Source organism: Larus michahellis, chromosome 10 (genome assembly GCF_964199755.1).
Source record: "Larus michahellis chromosome 10, bLarMic1.1, whole genome shotgun sequence".
Taxonomy (NCBI): domain Eukaryota; kingdom Metazoa; phylum Chordata; class Aves; order Charadriiformes; family Laridae; genus Larus; species Larus michahellis.
Window position 1 is genome coordinate 16,010,108 of NC_133905.1, and position 24,000 is coordinate 16,034,107.

The 24,000-nt window shown below is 50.1% G+C and overlaps 1 protein-coding gene across 3 annotated transcripts in view; it reads right to left on the minus strand.

Annotated features, from left to right (window-relative positions):
• The window catches only part of SRGAP3 (SLIT-ROBO Rho GTPase activating protein 3), a 119,930-nt gene that overhangs the window by 19,984 nt on the left and 75,946 nt on the right, over positions 1 to 24,000 (minus strand). For all 3 annotated transcript variants that reach the window (XM_074602431.1, XM_074602432.1, XM_074602430.1), the window contains exons 5-11: positions 21,115 to 21,300; positions 19,943 to 20,071; positions 7,921 to 8,142; positions 7,305 to 7,406; positions 6,852 to 7,049; positions 5,405 to 5,489; positions 2,925 to 2,952 (exon numbers count right to left, since the gene is read on the minus strand). In XM_074602431.1, the coding sequence (XP_074458532.1) occupies positions 2,925 to 2,952; positions 5,405 to 5,489; positions 6,852 to 7,049; positions 7,305 to 7,406; positions 7,921 to 8,142; positions 19,943 to 20,071; positions 21,115 to 21,300 (950 nt within the window). The remainder of the gene's footprint in view (positions 1 to 2,924; positions 2,953 to 5,404; positions 5,490 to 6,851; positions 7,050 to 7,304; positions 7,407 to 7,920; positions 8,143 to 19,942; positions 20,072 to 21,114; positions 21,301 to 24,000) is intronic.

Sequence of the window (24,000 nt, forward strand, 5' to 3'; positions counted from 1 at the left end):
CAACATACCCATCACTTTCCATCCCCATAATCTTCCAGTATTTCCCTATCAGACAGATTCTAACCTCAGCTGCAGTCACGTACAGCAACTAATGAGCTGTTGCTATGGGCCTTCTGAAAAGACCGAGTTCCTACTGTAAAAACCAGTCATCTCCAGAACTCAGACAGTGCCAGAGCAGTAACTAAACCAACAACCACAGCTTGAATGAACAATGGGCGATCAGGAATGCTCTTCCTGCAGAACTCACCCCATTCAAGCCAGAGAGTAATAAAGCTGCTAAACACAGCTGGTCACAACTGCCTGGTACCCACGATCTGCAGACACAATTCTCCCTCTCTGAGATGCCAAATATCAAAACTGCTGCTCAATGTTTGCACTAGTACCAGGGATCACATTTCAGAAGTAAAACAAAGGTGTTGGTACTCAGCAGGATTTTTAACATCTGCCTCCTACCTCCACCAGTTCAGCGCTACGGCAGCCTGAAAAAGCACCAAGAGCAGCTGAAGAGCTCAACTGATTCCTTGATATATCCAAAAGAAACCACAGCTACCCCTGGAAAACACAGAGGTATTCCTGTTTATTCCTAAATGGACTTCATTGTGCTCATAGATGGACAGAAAGAGGAAAGTGGGACCACGTCCACCTCTCTGTAGCCAGCTTCTGTTTGGGAGACATTCACAGGGAGGTCAATGGTCTTTCATCTTTCTGGCAGGCATTCCCGAGATTCAAACCACCAAACAAAAAGATGAGCCCTGTCAACACACACGAGCAAACCCACCAGCACCTCTCCAAGAACAGAAAAGGTAGGCACGTGCATCAGGAGGGGCTGTGACCCTACCCCCACTAGCCAGTGACTGAGGGTCCTCATCCCTCACGGGAACAGACCTTGAAGCCCCTGTTGACTTCAGCAAGGGTCAGAGACACCTACTGCATCTGGAAGTGGGGCCACGGAAACGTCTGACTTATTTTAGTGCAGTGATCAGGACTTTGGAGGGCTGCTTTCATTAATGCTATTCACATTTTGATTTCTTCTTCTGCTAATGAAGAACATTAAAACCCAAGTGCCCAGATCTGGAAAAGGGAGAAAAATAGCTTAAAAAACCTCTAAGGGATTTCTGATCTGTCCTCTACCCGCAGGCTACATTGATGTCGGCAGAGGAGAGATCATGACTGCAAACAAAAACGAGTGCTAGGAGCCTTCGCGCAAAAGTTCTCACAGAGCAGAGTCAAATGGGCATGTACAATTTACACAGAGCTATGATGGTGACAGTTGTGATCCGCTGGTTCCTTAACCAGATGCCTTTAATTAAGCAGTTTGACTCTACACTCCCACAGCTTCCTCTGGTACCTGAGGAGCAGAAGTGACTGCTGCCCACACAATTGCCCGCCTGTCTCTGGGCCGAGCAGCCCAGTCTGCAGGCTGGAGCCCCACTGCCCTGGGCTGCCGTGCCACCTCCTGTCCCCGGGGATGCGCTGGCACGAGTGGCCGCACAGCCTGGCCTCCGCCTGCAGCCACTGGGAAGGTCGTTCTGCCTACGCTTCCTGCGCTGCCTCGCACAAGGAGGAGATTGTCTCTTGTTTGTTTTCCTTTGTGAAGTAAAAGCAACTGCTGAAACAAAAGCAACAGAAGCAGCGGGGAGGTGTGCCATCATCCCTCGTGTAGGAGGCTGTTATTCGTTCCTGTGATTGTTTTGGCCTGCAACACCACCGCTCCATGGGCACCCGCTCCCGACACACAGAGTGCTCCAGCGCAAACTCTCCCTGTGATTTTCACCTGGTCATTAGGTTGTGCTCAGCAGAGCGCCCTGCCTGGCACCCCCAGGGCAGGGACCTCCCCTCAGGGCTGTGTCTGCAGCCCCCATGGCCGTGCAGGGCAGCCGGGGCGTCGGGGGGCTGCGGGGCAGCTCTGCTGTGACCCACGGGGAGATGCAGCGACCTTGGAGCACGTCAGTGCCGTGACACACCACGCAGCCCCGCTCCCCGGCCTGCGCGGGGCAGGGAAGGTCCCTCTGTCCTCTCATGGCACCTGGCTGCCCTGCACTGCAGCCCAGCAGGTGCCCAGCCCTGCGGCCACTGGGCCTGGCGCCGGCAGCAGTGTCCCCCTCCGGCCAGAAGGTGAGGGAGCGGAGCTCCCTGCCACCACGCTGCCCTCTGCTACGGCAGCCTGCGCCCCACCATCTGCTCCAGCATTTCTAACATGGAATGGGGTTTTTGCTGGTATTGCAAATTTTATTAAACACTGAAGCAGGGCTGTAAAAAGATAACCTAGAGAGTGGCTGTGCATGTTCTGGGGAGACATTTGGAGGCTTTGCTGGCCCGTGTCTTACTGTTAGAAAACCGGCACACTCCTAGCAAGCCACCAGAGCTCTGTGGAGATGCTTTATGGACTGGACACAGATCAAAGCCTCCTCCCCATCACATTCACCCCTAGCACTATCTCCTGCTGCAGAGGGATGAAAGTCCATCAATACAGCCCTGCTCCGCACCCTAGGCAGAGCCGCCAGCGCTGGGAGAGGTTTCTGGGGATGTATCAAAATCCTCAAATGAAGAAGGATGGCAGGGAGTGGGTGGACACCCTTGTGTTGCACTGTGTGAACACAACCCCACCTCAGCTACGCTACGAGGCACCGCACCGTGCTGACACAGCACTTCCAGGCACTCCAGAGCCAGTCAGCTAGAAATTACACTGCACCGAAAACAAGGGCCTGTTTGTCATCACCCTAATTAACCCACTCCAGGCAATGCAGCTGAGAAGCAGGGCAGTGATGTGGGGAGCCTGCCAGCACAGGGCAGCTGGAGGACGGTTCAGTCTGAACCCCGCCAAGCTCTATCAGCAGCAAAGCAAACCACCTTTCCCATGGCCACCCTCCGCCGGCCACAGCAAGCCCTTCCCAAAAGCAGATGAAGTGGAAGGAACTGCTCACCTGGTTGTTCCGCATTCGGCTCTTTCACCTATGAAGAAACACAATTTCCATCATCTCTCCACGTTAGTCACCACCAAGCGACTGTTCAAACACATTCGCACAGGCACTCACGCACTCACTTCTGGTCCTGGAAGGCCCAAGGTAATGGCTTCGGGCAAAAAGAAGCTGAACGTGGCCAAGGGCCCCACAGGTTGGGGAGATGCCGAGCTTGTTGCTATACAAGCCCCCACCACTACACGAGATATTGGAAATGCAAGACGCAGACACAAGAGAGAGAAAGCATCTTCAATTCCCCTTGACATTAAAGGTGTATTTGTAATATGAAGCCCATCTTGTAAATAACCAGATGCGCTGCAGGTCCTCTGCAGTAAGTGCTCATTTACCGTAGCTGGGGCTTGGCCAACCTGAACAGGAAAGGGGGTGTCTGATAAGGGCTGAAGCCCCTGGGGAGGCCACCGAGATTATCCAACTGCCTCGTGGAGGACCACTAATAGCACCTGAATGCAGCGTAGCATTCAGTTCCCCAGCTTTTCCTGTGAGATAACAGCCCATCTAATCACGATCAGGCAGACTCTATTCTGGCTGTCAGTATTCTCATTCCCTTCGTGTATTTTTAGTGCTTGGATTTCATATAAACGGCAGCGTATCACCACTGATAAGATCTGTTCATTTTTTAGAGTATTTGTCAATCCACTGAAAAAAACTAAACTAATTTCACATGCTGTTTGCGCCTCTCTCCCAAGGCCAGGAAAGCTGATTTATTCTTCCTTTTTCTAAGACACATAAAAGGAAGCATTTGGCTGCACATGCCTCCTTCCTGCTCTCCCTTGGCACCTGCGGAAAGCAAGCTTGCAGCCAATTCCTCACTGAAAAAAAAAAAAAAGAATTCCACATGAGCGTTTTGCAAACCCAGACTTCTTCCTAATGAGAATCAGCTCATGCTGAAATGTAGCATTTGGTATTTCTGGGCTAAATATTTGTTGAACGCCTACAGAGCAGGATGATCCCATGGCCTGGGAGAAACTCAGAAAGTTTTCATGTGAAAATATTCCATGGCTGCTTTTGCACAACTCCAGAGAATTAAAATGCTTGACCTGCACTCTTTCTCCTAAGCAGGGCATCGTATGGCTCTTATCACCAGAACGGTGATCAAATCAATCTTCAACAGATTCATCACTTCTTGCACCAATCCATAAGAGCCTTAGCACCGTATCCAATACACAGAGCTCTTCTCTGTACGAAGATCTGTGATCTCAGGGAAGAGCTTAGCTGGGTCCGGTTTCTGTGAACCGCAGGCTCCATCCCCCTGATCTGTCGCAGCCTGATCCAGCCCCACCGAGCCCCGGACAAGCCTGGCCCTGCCACCATGGAGCAGGGCTGCCTCGGGCAGGGCACAGAAGGGCTGCCGCTGACCTGCTGTGCGGGGTGACGAGGGGTTAAGGCAGCCACAGGGAGCACTGAAACTCCTGGGAAAAGAAATGTGTTACTGGAGCCCTAGGTATGGAACCCTGCAGCCTTCCTTGTGCTTACATTCTGTGCCTTGACTTGGCCCAGCGTTCACTAAGTGGAACCTACCACAGGATCTAACTAGAATGTGGATTTTAAGGCTAAATAAATTTGTCAGAGAAAATATGTTTGGCAAACTAGCCAACAAAAAGCTATTTTTTTAATTTTTTTTTTACTGAGATGAGGAGTCTAATTTTTGTATTGTTAAAACACAACCATGGACCATTTGTGTATTTTAATTGAAATACATTGCCTTCTGTTGGAAAATCAGGACACTAACTCATCTCCATCTTCTTTACACTGGAAATAATGCAATTTTTTAAACCCGTTAAAAGAGCTAAAATCTTCTCCCAGGGACGTGGTTGCACATCCCTGCCCAGCAGTGGTGGATCCCACCTGGAGCCACGCGCTCCTGCCTCCCTCAGAAGTTACTGCCCGCTCTGTTGTATGAAGCCTGTGTGTGTCTAGGTGCTCTAAACCAAACTAGTGAAATTATCTGGAGCAATAAAAGCCTGCTATGGAGAAGTTAGTTTTAAAACCGAGGACGATTTTGCAGTTCTGGTTTAGAGCAAGTCAAAAACCCATGGTCAATGGGGCAAGGAGCCTACTAAATCAACACGGCTGCTGGCAAATGTGTAACAAGCAGCATGGCACCAAGGACAGGAAAATACGTGTGTTCAGGGCTGCACTAAGAGGGGAAGAAGGGGGAGAGAAAGGAAAAAGGCAGAGGGCTGGAGTGGGTGGGAACATCTTTGTGGCTGGAGAAGTAACACAGCACTTTGGCACACAGTGTAAGATTTTGGGAAATTATGATGTTGCATATCACTGGTTAAACTTCATAGTGGCAGCCAACCATAGAAGCCATCAGTCACTCAGGAAACCACAGACAGCAGGTAAGACTGAAAGACGCTACCTGGTTTAAAGTCATCTCACGTGTCAGGATGTTCCCCCCTGGACCTAACCCCGCGACTCACCTTCTCCAAGAGTCTGCTTCAGCAGGTCATGTTTAGCCTGGAGCTTCGTGATAAGGTTACTGCCATTCAAATACTCTTTAAATTTCTGGAATGAAAAATAAAACAAAGAAGGTTAAGACTCTTGGCAAAAATAGCCCATAATTGATGTACGCTTTTGCCCGGGGGCTGCTGGAGGGGGCTCGGCAAGGCTGAGGGGCTCTGACAAACCAGACGTCAGATGCGCCGCCGGGCTGAGCGCGGTCTAATCGCTTCTCACCGCTCCCGCCACAGTCCTGATGATCTTATTAGCCCGGTCTCCTTGGTGCTGCACCTCCTGCCTGGGAACGCAAGGAGCTCCAAAGAAAAGAGTTCAAAGCAAGCTTTCTTTTGTCAGGCTTCTGGGAATGGCATGGAAAATGAAAGAGGCTCTTCCTCCCCCGACAGGCGCTTTGCCTTTGTGCAAGCAAGTGCTGCAGAGTGAGAACTCCCAGTGCATGAGACCTTCCCAGGTCAAGGACCATCAGACGCTTTATGCACCGGGCGACACTAACTGCGCAGCACAGCTTCTCGTTTCATTGTGGGACTGTTTGACACCCAGTAACACAAGTGAGTAATTTTACAGGGATGAGGAGTGAGGGAGAGAGATGGAAAATCAAAGACAGGCAATGGGAGAGATCAAATTCTTGCAAAAAGCATTAAAAAAACCCCAAGCACAACTCATAACGAAAACTGCAACTTTTCCCCCCGAATTGGAATAATAACACTGTTGAGAGAAAGTAGAAGCTTTTCTATGCATGTGTAATATATCACAAGATGCTATTAACTTTAGCCTACTGACCATGCTTAAATGAGGACTACCTCTGCTGAACTGATGGCTTACTGCTTACATCTCAAGTACTATAACAGAGCACCTCAGGTCTGCCTGGAAGCCAAGTACCAGCCCCAGGCTGTGGGGGAGACGCAGCGCAGCTGCCTCCACCCAGCGCACACACACCAGCCGGGCACTGCGAAGCCAGGCTCTCGTGTCCTCCGACGAGATGCAAACGACCCTTTAGCTCACCCGTGGGCCAGGGGCAGATTTTAGTTGTGTGGGCCAGAAGAGGAAGGCCTGGATGATGGTTCAAAATCTGCAAGGCCTCCAGGAACAGCCACGGAACGGTGACACACTGCGAGGCTGGCTGGAGTCTGCCGCCCTGCTCTGAGCCACTCCTACCGATTTCTCTCCGGTTTTGGTCACAACTGGTTGCTCCAGTTGTTCCTTCATAATGAAGAACAAGGCAGACACTGGATTGTCAGTCCCTATGTGCTGCCCTGCCACTGAGAAATGCACTCCAACCCCAACTCCGACAGAAGACAAATACTTAAAGAGACCGAATTGGTTCTTGCTCTCCACTAATGAGCCCCTAAAATGGGACTCAGCCCTAGCAATTAATGCTTTGTGTCCTGTATCGCATGAGATGAGACTCACTGTAAAATAGAACATTTCAGTTTCCTGCTGGTTGGCTCTCCTCTTGGCGATGTTTATCTTACTCATGTAGGTCTCTGATGCAGCTGATTTGACCGACTCAGTGGAGCGACTATGCTGGAAGGCGTCTGAAACATCAAAATCTTCCACTGTCAGCATGTCCTGCAAAGTCTGCATTGTGGCATCCAGAGTTTTTCGTACCTATCAGAAATAGAAGACAGCATGGTTTTGGAGCAGACTGGGAAAGTGACACAGCTTGAGCCAAAACAACTGGCCGAGAGGCAGCTCCTAAGTACTGGGCTTGCTCTTGCACCGGCTGCAGTCAATAGAAGCTCTCAGCACCATCGCTGGAAGGACTCCACACCTGAGCACAGCAGGAAACCCCCTGCATAACGGGTAAAAGGCTGAGCAATGCTGCCTACAATGCCAAACACGAGACCCAGAGCGACTTCTTACCTCTTCATTCTCTATCTTGAGGGTGGCCAGTCGCGACTGCAGCTGGTGGTACCGCATCAGCAACTCAGTCTGCACAGGCTGCTGGGCACTGACTTGACACACCTGAGACAGGAGCGGTGCCAGAGAGAGACAGAGAGCATTCAGTGGGTCAGCCATTGACCAGACATACGCATTTAAATACCTAAATGATTCCCTCCGGCACCCACAAGCTCCTCACAGCCTCCAGGGAGGCTGTGTCGCCCAGTTTCTAATCAGCAGTGCCCTGGACATGGGCCAGGACAAAGCATTTTCTACCCAGCATTTGAAAGCTGCACTCTGAAGTCTTCCAATTACGGCAGGTAAATCAAAGCTCCACTTTACAAATCTGTTGGGTAGTTCAGCTGAGAATCAAACCACAGGCTTCCTAATTGGGAGAGATATGGAGCAAGAGACAGACTGAAAGGAGGAGCCCTAATGAGCCAAGCGTCTCATTAAGAAAGGAAACACGAATAGCAGCATGTGAAGACAGAATAAAGGGATAAGAAGTCAGAATTTAACAGCGACGGTTAAGAGGAGGAGGAAGCCAGTGCAGGCCAGGCTGCGAGGCCCCTCGGCAGTCCCTCGGGCGAGTACCTACCTCATCCCCCATGTGAGGCTGGAACTCGAACTTCAGCGGAGGGCAGAAGACCTGGTTGCACATGTCCATGATGGTGTGCTTGTCGCTCCGTGCATCCAGGTTGTCCACAGCATTCTCGATGATGTCCAGGCCCTCGTGGCGGGAGGTTTCCAGGTTGTACTCGGCAGACAGGTATGTCCTGAAGGTCCGAGCGAGGCTGGCATGGAATCCCAGATCACAGCACTGAGAAACACCAAGGAAGGGTCTGGTCACACAAACACCCCCACCCTTGTTCTGGAGGGTCATGTGTAGATCAAAAGCCCCAAAAAGCACTGTATGTCCCAGAAAAACACCAGCCCTGTTGTACCAGGGTGTATTTAACAGCATACTGCAATACTTTATGAAAAGGCAAGAAGAAGAGAGGACTGAAGGAGAAGAGGTACCAGGGAACACACAGCCAGACAGTACAGTGACCCTGCGCTGGACCCTCACCACGGCACCAGGGTTTAACACCCTTCATTTCCCTAGGAAGGGCACGGGATCTTCTCAGACAGGACAGAGGAAAAAAAATCATCCAAAAGCAGGGTTCTCCCTGGCTACCTGCTCAGCCCCGGGGCCAGCATGACCACCAAACCTGTGCCCTGCAGATCCCCCAGGAAAGAAATGGCCAGAGGGCCCGTGCCACTGCTCTTCCCCAGTGCTTTTCTTCTTGCCCTGTGAACTGCCCAGCAAGTTCTTCTTGCACAAAGAAACCATTTCCCAAAATTATCAGATACAGAGGGACGTTTAAGCAAGGTGGCACTGAACAGCGTGTCCTGCAGCATATGCAAACCCTTTCCCCCTTGCTAGGAAGCTGCCTTCCTCTCTCACAACGGAGCAGCTTCTCATGCATAACTGATCGTTCTCATGTTCACCTTGGGGAAAATGATAAAACTCGGAGCTAATTGCTGCCAAAATACTGTACAGTAGACAAAAGCCTGTTTTTAAACTCTCTTCTGAATATAATTGAGTTTGGCATGTTAAGTGTAGCAACAGCACAGGGATTTGCTGCAATGAACACTTAATCACAGCAGAGCAACAAGCAACTCCCAGCAACTCTCCTCCCCGTGCCCAAGGGGAGCCCCAACGCGCGCAAACATCTGCAGCGCTCCGCTCCCACCGGCAGGCTCTGCTGTGTGACGGTGGCCATGGCAGCGGGGCAAGGATGGGCACCGAAGAAGCACCCAAAATTTGGAGGTCGACAGCTGCTGTTCTGCAGGGAAAGGCGAGGCCAGGAGAGGCTGCTGGAAGCAGGAGGAATGCATCGCATCAGCCTGAGCCATGCGCGTGGGGCTGTAAGGAGAGTGCAGTGAACGGCTGCCGTCCAAAACTGAAGCACCTCTATTTCTGGGACATAAGAGAGGGTTGGATTTCCTGACAGAGCACGTAAAGTTAGATAATTATGGCTTTCTCCTCTGTGAGGAAGTTCATAACCATATGTCCCCAGTGCACTCATTCCTGTTCCCTGGCAGGGGATGGGGAAGGCTACGGGGCACGGCCCAGCGTGGTACACAAGCCCCGTGATCTGCAGAGATACTCCCAGGCGCAGGAGGGCTGCGGGTCACAGAGACACCTCTGTGGGAGAAACAGAGGGACCCCATGAGAAATACCTCCCATGGCACGGAGCACCAATCTAACCATTGCCAGTGAATTACTGTTACTACATGAAAACTACCACAGGACAATTGATATTACAGAAGATAAGATGCTTTTCTGCCACACAGATTAAAGAAGGAGTAGGAAGCCCTCGCTGTCTGAGCTGTAACCAAACCAAACGGGCAGGCACGCGGTGAGCCGGCTTCAACCCAGTGCAGCCCCACCAAACAACTGCCAGGAGGAGCAGCCTGGCACAAACAGCTACAGAAAAGAGAAGATTGCTAGTGTAATCCCAACGACCCAAAACGAGACCAACTTTTCCCCAGCAGCAGAACTCCTTGGTGGGAGCTGGCATTTCAGAGGCACCTTCTGCAGCTCTGTAGCATCCACAGGCATTACTGAGCCGATGCAGAAAGGCACAAAAAGTGATTCTGCATCAGAACATCAGCACTGATAAACTAAAAGTGAAATACGAAAACTCAGCTGGTGCCACAAGCAGCTCCAACCAAAGAAGTCATCTCCTGCTTCCTGCCGATCTGAAGAGACAACGCTCAGCTCAGATCAAGTCACACGCAGAGCTGTATTTGGTTTAGTCTGGGCTAAAAGCAGCAGTAAAACCACAACGGGCCAATTCCTGCTCGCAGACAGGCGAGCGCAGCCTGCCTATCCCCATCTAGTCTTTTAAAGCAGTGAAACCACACATGCAATAATGAGGATTTTTGCAGGAACTATCGACTTCTATTGAGCTTCTAATCTTATTAGTTGAAAATATGGGCAGTTAAGGACTGGTATAGCTCTGCCTTCATACATCAGCAAGCAACATAAAAAACAAGGAATGAGGGTGAATTTTTATTCACCACTTGGGGCGAAACCTTGTTACAGCACTGCGAGTCTCACCCACCTGCAATTTTAGCATAGAATCACAGAATGGTTCGGATTGGAAGGGACCTTAAAAGCCCACCCAGTGCCACCCCCTGCCCTGGGCAGGGACACCTCCCACCAGACCAGGCTGCTCCAAGCCCCGTCCAACCTGGCCTTGAACCCCTCCAGGGATGGGGCAGCCACAGCTTCTCTGGGCAACCTGGGCCAGGGGCTCACCACCCTCACAGCAATGGATTTCTTCCTGATATCTCATCTAAATCTCCCCTCTTCCAGTTTAAAAACATTCCCCCTCATCCCATGGCTCCCCTCCCTGATCCAGAGTCGCTCCCCAGCTTTTCTGGAGCCCCATTAGGGACTAGAAGGGGCTCCAAGGTCTCCCCGGAGCCTTCTCTTCTCCAGGCTGAACCCCCCCAGCTCTCTCAGCCTGTCCTCCCAGCAGAGGGGCTCCAGCCCTCCCAGCATCTCCGTGGCCTCCTCTGGCCCCTCTCCAACAGGCCCATATCTTTCTTATTTCCCAGCCCATCTCCCAACCCCTTACTGTCATTATCCCACCCCCTCAGAATTTATTGCCACTTGGCTAGAAAAAAATAATGCCAGGAGAAAATATCTGCCACTGTTCAAGGGTGGGAATTCCCAAAGCATTACAATTGCAAAACTGAGCTACTGCAAAGGAAAACTCCTGAATGCCATAAAACCCAAGGAGACAAGGCTCAGGGTAACGCCAGAAGCTTTTGAGAAAAAATTCCATGTGAAATCTTTCATTTCCTTTGAATGCTGAACTCATGTCGAAGCTAGCAGTTTTTTGCAATACGCAGAAACCGATTGCTACCGAAAACCAGGGCAGGCACCTTCCTAACACGCAACAGCCCTTGAAGTCTCTGGTGATTAGCGCTGGGCCGGCTGCTTCACACACCGCTGCCCAGAGAAGAAAAGACAGAGCAGGGACTTCCACGAAATTCTCAGAGAAACACACAAAGGGGAGGGGAAAAGAAAAAGAAAGGAAAAAAAAAAAAAAGACTTCAAACTCCTGCTCCCAGCTCCAGAACAAATGGCATTTTCTCACCCCTCTCATCCCTTTGATGGAAAATAAATTAGAACCACAAATAGCAATCCTTAGCCCTTCTGCAGCGCCTTTCATCTGGAGAGCTCAAAGCTCGTCCTATATTAATTCATTAAGTCTGGTAACAGCCCTGCAAGGGGTGGAAATACTGCAGTGTTCAACTTCAGAAATAAACCAACACCCCCGGAGGTAAAACAAGCTGGGTTTGGCCAAAACGTGGTGGAAGTGGCCAAATGTGCGTGTGTCTCCCACCACCCAGCACAGACTGCACGGGAGGAGGGGCCGGGGCTGCAGAGGACCACTGCTGGCCACTCACCCCACTGCCAGTAACCCTATTTTAAACACGGGAGTGGAAACAGAGAGATATTAAAAGGTTTGCCCAAATCCAGGAGGAAAGCCAGCGGGTCTCCAACCCTGCACAAGCATCTCAATGTCTTCCCTTGGGCAACCGCCATCAGGCAGCTAAGGGTGAGCCAGCCCTTCCCCAGGAGTGGGTCACGCTGCCGTGCCGAGGGTGACCTCTTGTGAAGATCAGGCCTGGGATGGTCTAAATCGACAGGGTGGCGAGCGAGCCGTGCCCCCGACCACAGCCGAGGCACCAAACTGCACCAGCGCAGGAAAACAAGCACATTTTAAGAACCAAGCAACACCCAGCGGGTGGAAAATATGGGAGCCCGAACCACTCCACACTCCAGCAGTGACCTTCAGTCGTTCCTCAGCGGCAGGCAGAGAGCTGCCCCGTGCCCGCGGGACAGGCAGACATCCCTGCAGAGCCCTGCTGCTCCGATTGCCCTGGGCAGGTTGAGAGCCGCCCCCCCACGCACCAGGCCGACTGCTCCAAGCCCCACGGTTAGACACCATCTCCAAAGAGAGGTGCCGGCAGTGGGGACAGCAACTGGCGGCTCCAGAGGGACCTGACGGGATTCAATAGGCACGACGAAGCTCTGCAGACATGCTGAGGCATTTTCCATAGCTGAGGCTGCAACAGTACTGAGCTCCAGAGAGAACGAAATGCTTTCCAAACTACTGATGCATCTGTCTCATTTCCTCACTGGTTAAATAGCTAAAAGGTAACTCGATGTGTCTGTCACAGAGCGTGAAATAATGTTTTACCAGGCTGGGTACTATGTGAGAGCCTAACTCATACCTGAAAGTATCTTCAGATCTTAGGAGGAACGTTCAAAGAGAATACGAGCTGCTTCTGTTCTCATTCCTTTTTATGGAAAACATTTCTTTGCTAAGTATCAAATATGCAGAAAACAAAATGTTCACGCCTTTGCAGCCTGCAGTCACTGCACTTCCCTCAAAGCAAAACAGCATGGAAACAAACTCTGCTACAAAAGGTACTGCAGCCAAGGTACGACACACGCTTGTGAAAAGGCAACGCTCTACCACAACGACCAGGCTCTGCGCCCTGCAAGATGGACCCAGGCAGCAAAGGAAATTAAACACACCAGGAGCAGGCAGAAAGGGCTGAGATTTTATTACAACAGAGTCCATAAATTGTCATAGCACATTTAACGGGGAACTATCGGTTTTTGGTGGTCCGAGGCCAAGCATTAGGAAGGCCATGCCGCAACCCCAGGGGGTTGTGATGGATGTTATCAGGCTGGCTTTCTCCTGCAGCCATTGGCAAGCACAGCCTGCAGAAGAGAAGGCTCTGGGGAGACCTTCAAGCCCCTTCCAGTCCCTAAAGGGGCTCCAGGAAAGCTGGGGAGGGACTCTGGATCAGGGAGGGGAGCCATGGGATGAGGGGGAACGGTTTTACACTGAAAGAGGGAGATTTAGATGAGATCTGAGGCAGAAATTCTCTGCTGTGAGGGTGGTGAGCCCCTGGCCCAGGTTGCCCAGAGAAGCTGTGGCTGCCCCATCCCTGGAGGGGTTCAAGGTCAGGTTGGACAGGGCTTGGAGCAACCTGGTCTAGTTGGTCTAGTCCCTGCTCATGGCAGGGGGTTGGACTAGACGGCCTTTAAAGGTCCCTTCCCACTCAAAGTTTCCTGATCCGAGTGAAGGGTCCCCCATGCACGCCCTGGCCTGGCTGGCAGCGCTCGACTGTTTCCATCAATCCCTTCCAAAGGAACGGTCTTGGCCCATCAAGTTCAGCGTTCTGCCTGGGGCAGAAACCGAGACATAAAAACTCCTGAACAACTAATTTATTTTTAGCCAAAGAGGAAGCCATGTGTGGATATGGCAGGGGAAGGACAGGATCATCCCTGACCCTCACAGTAATCAACTCACACCCTGAAGCATGAGATTTGATTATTTCTAATCAAAGGTTCCTTAACTATAAGTATTACAGACCAAATATTACGTAGTCCTTTTTGAATTCAGCTATAGTTAATTAACTCTATGGTCCCCAGAGTAGGTTTCTTTCTGGAGGATTTTTAACCTACGTTTTATTTTGCTCCTTAGTCTCTCTACAGCCACTCCCTCCCCCCATGTGTATTTTCTTAGGGCTTTTTAACAGGTTTTTTGGTTGTTTGGCAGTTTGGGGTTTTGGGGGATGTGTGTGTCAGGGTTTTGGTTTGTTTGGGGAAGGCAGTGGTGTTTCAGTTTTGTTTTTTTAACATAAATGCACTGGTAAGTTAATCTTTTAAAGGACATTAAGACCTTGAGGCTATTCTTTCCAGATACTGGGAAACGCAGCCCTAAGTGTCAAGAAGAAATTCTTTTATCTAAAGGAAAGTCCTGCTGCTTTTCTGTACAAGTTGACAAGGCCTATGAGACAAAGACTAATCATAGTCTTCAGGCAGTAAAATTTACAGACTGTATGACACTTATAAATCATAAAACAATCAGCAGACGTGCTTAATTAATTTCGCAAGCCAATTCCAATGTCTGTGGTACCCACGTGATGAATAAATTGTTTACTATGTGCAACCTTTGGCAAAAAGTGCAGCTTTGCCACATTAATAAAGCCAGGACTGGCAGAATTGAAGAAATATGTATTGGCTGGATTCTTTCAGTTTAATATAGTACTCTAAGAATAGCTTAGTTACTAGAGTATGATGATTTATGGTTCCTGCTTACAAACAGGTAGCTAACATTAATAAAGCACATATAGAAGAAGAGTAATAGAAGTTTACTGAACCAGGGTACTGGTATATGAAAAAAATGTCAGATTTCTGAAAGGAAATCAAGTAAACACACCTCTTTCCCCTTCCCTCTTCATCCACAGAAGCTCTGTGTTGAAAAAGATCCTACAAATCTAATCCTTTTTCTTCCATTTATTCTCTTAAAATGCACGAAGCTTTTAATGGCAAATGGGTATTTCTGGTTTTATCAGCCATTCCCACTGACCACCTCTGCCTGCCTGGGCAGCTCACGGCAGGGCTGCTGCGCGGGGCGCTCCGCAGGCTCAGGCATGTTCTGCTGCCCCCACCGCTAAAGCTCGAGGGGTAACTGCAACCACAGCTCCTGAGGTCTTTGTTCTTCCCTGACTCAGGGCACCGGAGGAACCCAGGCACCGCCTGAGCCCCACACGCCCTGTGCGAGTACAGGGGTGCCAGTGTACGTCCTGGATGTCACCGGCACCCACTGCAGCCTCCCACCGCGCAGCACTCGCGCTCAGGTGGCTGTGCGGCACCTCCAGTTCCTCAGTTCTCAGCAAAATTAGTGACAGCACCTCCTAAAAACATGTATTTTCTGTTTCCAGAGCTCCCTCCCCGGCAGCAGGGAGAGGTGACCGGCTCGGGTGCCGCAGGCTGCTGGTGACATTCCCAAACTGACACCTCTGCGGGAAAATTGGTAACAGGGACAGTGCAGCCGTGCGGTAAAGAGCACCGAGTCTCCTGAGACAGCCTCATTCCTCCTGATGGAAGCTGTTTATGCTTTTTATTGCTGCACTGTTGACTTTAATTGAAATACCCTGAAGCCAGATGCCCTAGCTGCAGGCACACAGCCCAGGAAGCTGCTGTCCAGGCACTCCTCCCTGGGAGAGCACGAGTCGTGAGTTACAGGTGCTGCTCCACATGACGGTGCGGTGACGGCGATGCATTGCATGGAGTTTCCATGATAAAACATACCTGGTTCTTAGGGCTGGCAGGAGCCCGCTATCTGGCAGAAAGCCCGCTCAAAGGACAGCGTGGGAGGAACCTCTGTGCCTTTGTGGAACTGAAAGGCTCTTTATGCTGGAAAAATTGCTTCAAACAACAGAGCAAACTCCCAAAAGAGACCCTCTGCTTGTGTAAATCAGTGTTTCTTCATTAAAGCCAGTGGTGTCATGCAAAGCTACCCAGGCCGGGGAAAGTCGCCGTGCAATCACATGGGGAAAGCACTGCACAAAGCAAAGCTGCTGCCGGTGCTGGCTCTGCAGGCACAGACGTGCCCAGGCAATTAGCTACCGATGGAAACGACAAGGACATGAGCTGCAGGAGATGCCCAAAGATAGATCCTAATAAAGTGGTCTGGGGCTCCAGCCCCTCTGAGTCTCCCTCTTATTCAGGAGGCAAGTGGGAAATCCTGGAGCACAACCCGAGCATCCCAGCGACTCCGCCATCGCCCACGTCACTCCCCAGGCCCCAGCAGCCGGACTCCCAGTCCTCCACCACACCCAGCGCTAGTTGGAAACAAACACTTCTTATTTGCTCTGCTCTGTTCCCTTTTTTCTTCATTTTTTCTTTACTCTTTCTTTAAAGATATATTATGCATTTATACATATATTTTCTGGCCTCTACTCTCTTGACATTGCTACAAAAGCTAGAGCTTTACTGTGAGGTAAGTAAAGCCAATGGCAGATTTTTGGCATAACAATTTTGACTGCTGTTTCTGTCTCCTAACCTGACCAAGCATCACTTGACCATGTGAAAAATGACAATGCCATCAGCTAAGTCTTCCAGGGACTGTGCAATTTGGCAGTAACATGTAATATAAAATCCTCAGAACTCCCCTCCTTTACTTGCTTGTTTGTTTCCGATACAGCAAACACACTAATCCAGAGAGAAGGACGCTGCCGTTTCAGAAGGATTTACAGGAGGCTGAACAAGTTTTGGTGGATCAGTACGTATTGACACCGACTGTTACATTTTACTCTGCTAAATCTAGCGATATCTTTCACGTGACCACTTCAAAATAATTTGCAACCATTTCACACAGAACTCCAGAGGGATGGATAAGCAGCTTTATCTCCACTTCACATACGTGGCCAAAGAGATTAACTTGGTCACACAGTTAATGACAGAAATGAGAGAAAACCCAGGCGTTTTAATATAAATGCAAGCTTCTTTTGAGGGAAGAGGCACAACGGTGTACTTTAAGTCTATGCCTAATTTGATCTGTCTCTATAGTCTTCTCTTCCTTGCTAAAGGACAAAACAAAAACGCCACTGGAGACAGAGGGAGGGATAGACACGCTCTGTGCCACTTCACGGCTGTTCTGATCGAGTTTTACATTTCTCATTAAAACGGCAGCCCTGGGAGGACCCTCCGCCCTCTCCCAGAGCAGCTGGGACCTCCTTTCTTGCCAGAGCGGGAGATTAGCAGAAGGGCTTTGTTATAAAAGTCACTACTCGGCGGTGACGCTGAGGGCACAAGAAATGTCAAGGCTGCGCCTAAGAGATGACACTGAGCCATCTGGGATTTGGGGGAAACGCTGCTAAATTAGCTGCTTCAGTGTCCTGACGGTTCAGATTTGCGTACAAATCAAAAAACCGCACATGGCAATTTGTGCTTGATAGGAAGGGTGTGCGAGACCCCCCCTCACCCCTCCTGTGTCCCACCAAGACAGCCCGGCACATCGTTAATCATCCCCCTTGGTGACGCAGCGTGGAGGAGCCAGGAGAATTTGCATAACTGCAATACCCGGACCCTGCTAGGATCCTAGTAAGGCATGGCCAGCCGGGTTTTGAGCTAAACCAAAACTCTGTTCCTGCCACGAAGCCCCTCTGCAGGGCCAGACCTGCTCCTCCCATCGGGCATGGCTGCCCAGCACTGTGTCACCCGGGGCCCTGCGTCGCCCCCTCCGCTCCCGCCACTGCAGCCCAGGGCTCTGCTGGCCCTCGGTCAGGGGCAAAATCCCCCTTCTCTGCTCAGAGCCCCGCTGCTGCCCCCCATGCATCGGCAGAGCTGCCCCACGGGGCGCAGGGCCCACCTCCTGCATCCTGCCATGGCGCAGACCTGGGGTTTGCAACAGCACTGCCGATCCCGGAGCGACAGGCACCGTCGTCTCATCGCTGTTAAATGTACTAGAACACTAACTCTATAACTCCAGCTAAAAATACCCGTTTTCTGCAATTTCCTTTGCGTGGATTACACACCTACAGAAAGCCCAACGCTGCGGGAGCCGATGGCTGTCTTTTCTTTCAGCCACTTTCAGTACGAGCGGGACGCAGTGAATGGGACTCCCGTCTTCTGGAGCGTGCTGAAACCCTTCTTGCCGTGCTTTTGCAAAATACATCGCATTTGTACAAAAGTCTGTTCCAATAAACTGCTCTTCCTTCGGGGATTTAAAATTAGGACACCCGCGTACAGCTCACACATCCTATATTTTGTTTTCTTTGGTGAATAGAATATATAATTAGGGGAATTTAGCTGCACAGAGTTTGGTTTAAGTCCCCTGAAGAGATTCCTGGAGTGCAGAAGAAAAGCCATCTGCTGACTCCAGTGGAAGTGTCAGCAAGGAAATAAAGTTGGGAGGAATAATATAAACAGCCAGAACTAAAATGGTACTTGGCAACTCTCCAGGAAATCAAAGTCCTCAAAACTCCATGAAAAGAAGTCATTCTTGCTTAAAAAAATAAATAAACGAGAGAGAAAATATACACACAGAAAGCATAAGCCACACAGATAAATCAAGGTGTTACCTTACCTTGCCGTTCAAACGTCTCCATGATCAAGTTATTAGTTTTTTTTTAATATGGCTAAATACGTCTTAAACAATAAAGAGAACAAAATGGACATACTAAGAATATTTTATCATAACTCAAAATCTTGAAATCATCAGGGGAGTTGCATCAGATTTACTTTAATTACTGCTTAGAAGAATAAATATATGTTAGTGGGTTAGTAAAGGAGATAAACACTCCAGCACATTTTTAGATTACACACTTAGGTACTGATGAAGCCAGAAGACTAACTCAGTACTTACAGACCAGTTATTTATGCGCTCATTGAAGGAACTCTAGCAGGAAGAAGCTGCAATCTATACCACTGTGAAGATGCACATTAAAGGAAGAAATGGAAATCCCTTCTCTCAAATCATTTAAGAGCAGTTCGTAGGAGACGCTGATACACACACGAGTTCCAGTTCCTACCATCACTATGAAACCTGCTTCCAGCAGGTCCTGCCTGAGGCCATTTGGTGCCAAGGAGGCTTCCCACACAGCTCCGCAGGCGCCTGCCCTGGCTCGGACACACGGCCACATGTCCTGAACTGCCACCGAAGCCGAGGAGAGCCAAGGGCCTGCGCAGACTGATAGGAACTGCAGATGTATTAGGAGGAAAAAGCTTCTGTTTCAACAACAAAAACAAGGATGCATCTGATTTTCGTTAAGAGTTTATCTGTTTCAAATGCAGACTAATCGACAGGCCAGAAGGAATCCTCAGGCTCACCTGGCCTGTCCCAGGGCAAATCCTCCTCCAAAGGCTCCGGACTTAGAGAAGCTCCAGCTGCGGGACACCCTGCCGTGTGGCAGCCACAGCAGATGAAGCCATTGCTTTAACACGAAGGAAAGCACCACGTCTGTGGTTCTGAGGGCAGAGCCAGCATACACCGGGGACAACCAGACCTTAGCACGCTCGTGATACAGCGTGAAAGGTGCAGAAAACATTCAAGCAATTTCTAGTTGTAACTACTCATTAGATGTGCCTGAACCACGCAGTTTAATCCGGACTCTCCTGCCTAGTGCTCAGGTAAGTGTTTGGTTCAGGCTGGTTCATACCCTGCAGTTATAATGAAAAACTACATCTTTTGCTGCCAGTCGCTGATGAAAGAAGTTTATATGTAGCATAAATATGAATCAATTACTTTGTTGTGTGATCATGTGGCCACCAAAAAGTTCAGAGAAGGCTGACACTGAGTGTTGCCCAGAGAAGCTGTGGCTGCCCCATCCCTGGAGGGGTTCAAGGCCAGGTTGGACGGGGCTTGGAGCAGCCTGGGCTGGTGGGAGGTGTCCCTGCCCAGGGCAGGGGGTGGCACTGGGTGGGCTTTAAGGTCCCTTCCACCCAAACCATTCTGTGACTCCATGACTCCCATACAGTGGCAGCTCTAGCTCTGCTCATATATGCCTACATCAACTGCGAGGAAAGTCAAACGTATGTGCATAGCTGGGAGGGGAAAAAAAACACTACAGAGGAAGAAAAAAAAAATAAATCCAAATTTCCAGCACATTTTCCAGCCCCAGTTAAGCATATTTTAAAGCCCCAACAAATATCCCTTCATTACCACCACATGAAGTTGCATTTAAGGACCAAGCCACACTTAAGATCTAGCTATACGTTTATCAGCAGAAAGCAGGCAGGATGCACTTACATCGATGAGGTCCGAGACGTCGTGGATGTAGTATTTACTGACAGCCGCGTTGGTGGCTGCCAGGTTCAGCAGGTAGTCGTTCCTGGCTTTAGTACACTTCAGCTTGTTTTCAGAATATTTGGCTTGTCTCTGAAAAAGCAAAACGAAATGTCAGAGCACAAATAGGATACAACTTTCACAGCTTCTCTTGCTGCAGGGCCCCACAGCACCCTGCAGCCTGGGTGTGACATGTTAATTAATAAAATTTGGTATCGGCTATGGAAACAGGCCCCCTTGCCAGGCTGGAGGAGATCACAGCTGAACACCCCTGGTATCGTTAGCCAAGGCACAACGAGCACATTCTGCTGAGATGTACCCGGCGCATCCCCAGCACAGCTGCTCTTCCTTTATCTGTGCATTCGGGGAGGTTTTGGCATCAGTCAAAATTACAGGGCCAAATTTTCCTCCCAGATATGCTGACATACATTTGGACTCGCTCCAGATTTATGCAGCTGTATCAAAGTGGAATCTGGCCCAGAGGCCCATGCTACAAAATTTAGAACAGGACCCAGAATGCAAGACTCCGTAGGAAAGCAGATGTGCTCAGATCTGGGGCACTTGCTCAGGCAGATCACCAGTCTCAAGGTTTAGCACAAAGGATTAACCCTTCAGGGGAGTATGCTGCTAGACAACGTCCCAGTGCTGGATCAACATGCGAGCAAATGCGTCCCGGCTGGGGAAGCTATTGCTTTTTCTCCAAACTTAACAGAAAAAAAAATACAGTTTTGGAGACCCTGAGATCTGGAGGGATTTGCTGAAGCTGGAATGGAGTTAAGTGTTTTGACTAGCAAAGCCAACTAAATGCTGCACTTTAACTCCCAGACAGTCTGCAGAGGAAGAAACACTGTTGTTTTATATATCCAACCCTTTTTTGCCTGCCACGAGTCTCTGAGTGAAGGAACCCTGGGATGGCTATTGTGCATTGTTAAAAGCGCTTTTTTAAAAAAGTAAGTCATGAACAAACCACAGCCCCGTAACAGGGTCCCATGTGTGGATCAGAAAGCGGCGCTGTGCTGAGCCAGACACACCGGTGCTCTGCCCTCTCTGGGGCTAGCGCGGCCTCTTGGGTGCGAGTTGGGGCACAGCCCAGCCCCACCGAGACCCGGGTCCCAGCCCAAGCAGCCAGCACCCACCTTCTCCTTCATCTTCTCAATCTTCTTGACAGAGCTCCGCCGCTGGGGCCTGTCCTCGTGCCGCAGCAGGTTCACGCTGATGTCCCCTGACTTGTTGAACTGCTTTTCCTCCTGCTTCTCCGCCTCCTTCAGCTTGCTCTCAGCGCTGATGCTTTCTGCGTGGTACATGTGGTAGGTCTTCATCACCTGAGGAAACAGAAGTGGTGTAAGTCACCAGCCCCATGGCCACACGAAGCATCAGTGCATGAGAAGACAGCCATGGGCAGCCTGGGACAGTCTCAGCTGGGCCAGCGCTGTTTGAGACCACTATGGCATTAAGGAACAACAAGGTGAGAAGGAAAATCCCATAACGTTAACCCCAGCACTAGCCCTATTTGGAAATGGCACAGAGGTGGTGTAAGAACCGTCACCCCTGCTCGGTCCCCACTGCAGAGACAGGCTGAGATGTGCCTCCAGCACACACCTGCACTCAGAGAGCACCGCGTGTCTTCCTATAGGGAAAAGAGAAATAACTTCCAGTGCTTTGCTGCTGGGATAAGGGTCTCCATGACAAGAGACCGGGAGGAGGCCAAAGTCAACCTGAAGTCACTTTTGACCCAACCATCTGTTCCTACACTTGAACTTGCGAAGCCAACCCATCAACATAACCCCTGCTCTACCATCCTGACGCTCGATCCCATCTTGAAGGTGGAGGAGCTGCAATTTCCAAGCAGAAATGGAGTTCGTCTCCTATCACCACTTAATTCTCCGCTTGCTGCTGCTGGTGAGCAGAGACAGCGCCAGGGTGGACTGCAGCAACACCTAGTTCTTTAAATTCAACATCACCATCAGTGAGTCTGGACAGAGGATGCTGATGCTGATCTACTGCCAGGAAGACTCCTGCAGGCAAAACTTCTACCACAGCCTTTCCTTTCAGATACAAAAGCCCAAAGGGCACATTGCAAGCATTTTAATGGAGCTGGCAAGAGGAACACATCTGCTCTTCTCTCTTTATGCCTTTAGTCACATTGTCCCCTTTTATCATCCCCCTTCAGGATTTGGATGTTTTATTTCACATTGCCTTGACAAGGCTGGAGATGCCTGACTTCTCACTGAAGATCAGTCTCACGTGAAGTCCCTGGGCTCCACCGGGAACGGCACTGGGACGGGCTGGCCTCGAGGCCCACGAGTTGAAAAGGAGCAGGAACCCACAAAAGCAGAGTAACTTTGCACAAGCCTTAATGAAGAAAATACAGAGTTTTCCTCGGCTGCGGTTGTCAGCAGGAACCAGGAGTGTTTAACTTGGACAAGGTTAGGCTGAAACATATGATCTCTTCTCTTGCCAAGCACAAACGTCAGCTGCAAACGAGCTCCAAATGCTGCAGCGAAGCCTGCACGAATGTGCCATCGCTGGGAGTTACGATTTTAGGGAACTGCAAGGAATCATTAAGTAAAGGCTTGTGCCTTGTTTCTGAGCTGCTTTATTTCCTGCATCCTGCAAATTCTAACACAGATTTGAGCCACGTATTTCAAACTGCAGTTTCTGCAGTGAACATCATAGGACCCACACAAGCCAGACAATTTCTGGGTTTTTCCTAAGGAGAAAGACTAGAAGGCTTCGCTGAGCCCTCCTCATCTTCACTGTCTCCACCATTTGGTGAAAAACTCAGAGAGAAGTGGAAAAGAAAAGTCCTGTGCTTTGGTGCCATCGGGCAGTAACAAGAGAGGTGCAACAGAACGTTGTAACGCCGTGCGACAGGAAAGCCCAACAATTAAACAGTGGTCCCACTTGCATGATTTTTGTGAAATCTAAAGGTTATGAGAAGGTCACCTAACCAGAAAGGCTTCAGCACAATTCACTGCTGTCTCCATTCGCCCCCAGCTTCACCACTCTGCCGCAGGCCTGGGGAGATGCTGCTGCAGCTCATTGACTCCAACGGCCCCACAGCCGCGGGGGAACGTCAGCAGCCGGAGGGGAAGGCAGGGCCCCCCGCAGAGCACCAGAACGGGGTCCCAGCTCCACTGTGCTCCAGCACCTTTGCACAGACTCCGACTGACTTATTTCCTAATGACCAGAGGAGCTTTCCCTAGCAAAGGCCCTTTTTCCTCCTCCATAATTTATCCCTGCTTGAACCTGCAAAGGTAACACAGGAACCAGGTTTAAAACTCCTCGAAAGCCTCTGTAACAACGTGCAAAGGACCTAACATGATCATGTTAAAATATTTTCCCTGGACATCAGTGTCCATGTTGCTGAAGCAGCTCACTGTGCCGACCACGTCCCTCCCCAGCTGCCATGCTGCATGGCTCGCACCTGAAAATTCGGGGGATATTTCTGTTTGTTTTAATATCTGCCTTAATTTTGAATGGGGACTACCTGCACTGCAGCAATCAGCCCTTTGATCCGCAACTCCCTCGGGCCTTCTCGGCGCTGGCAATCGAGTCACACTGTCCCTGTCTTGCGCTATTGCGTCCTAAAGAAAAACTGCCACAGCTGCGTCCCTGGGATCTTTTCTGCAAATAAGTTAATTAGCTGCAGTAGAGGGAGAAAAATATGTTCCAATGTTCATTAGTTATTTAATAACACAAGTTGTGTTTTCCAATATTAATAACATGTTCTGGATAAAGGCCATTGCCAAAATACCAGCCATAAATGGCACTGTTTGCTGTCCTCAGCTAGAAAGTGCTTTATATTCCTAAACAGCTCGTCATTAAGGTTCTGACCCACCAGAGGAGCCAGATCAGAAACTGGGTGACCCGTGTTAAGCACAGGCTCGGGCCCCTGCAGCAGAGGAGACCAAAACACAAGCCCAGCGCACGGGGTGCAGCAGAGATGAGCACGGCCACAGGGGAAAGGCAGCCAAAGACAGCAGCCCCCTCCTCTTCGGAGGGAGCCTGTGGCACAACCG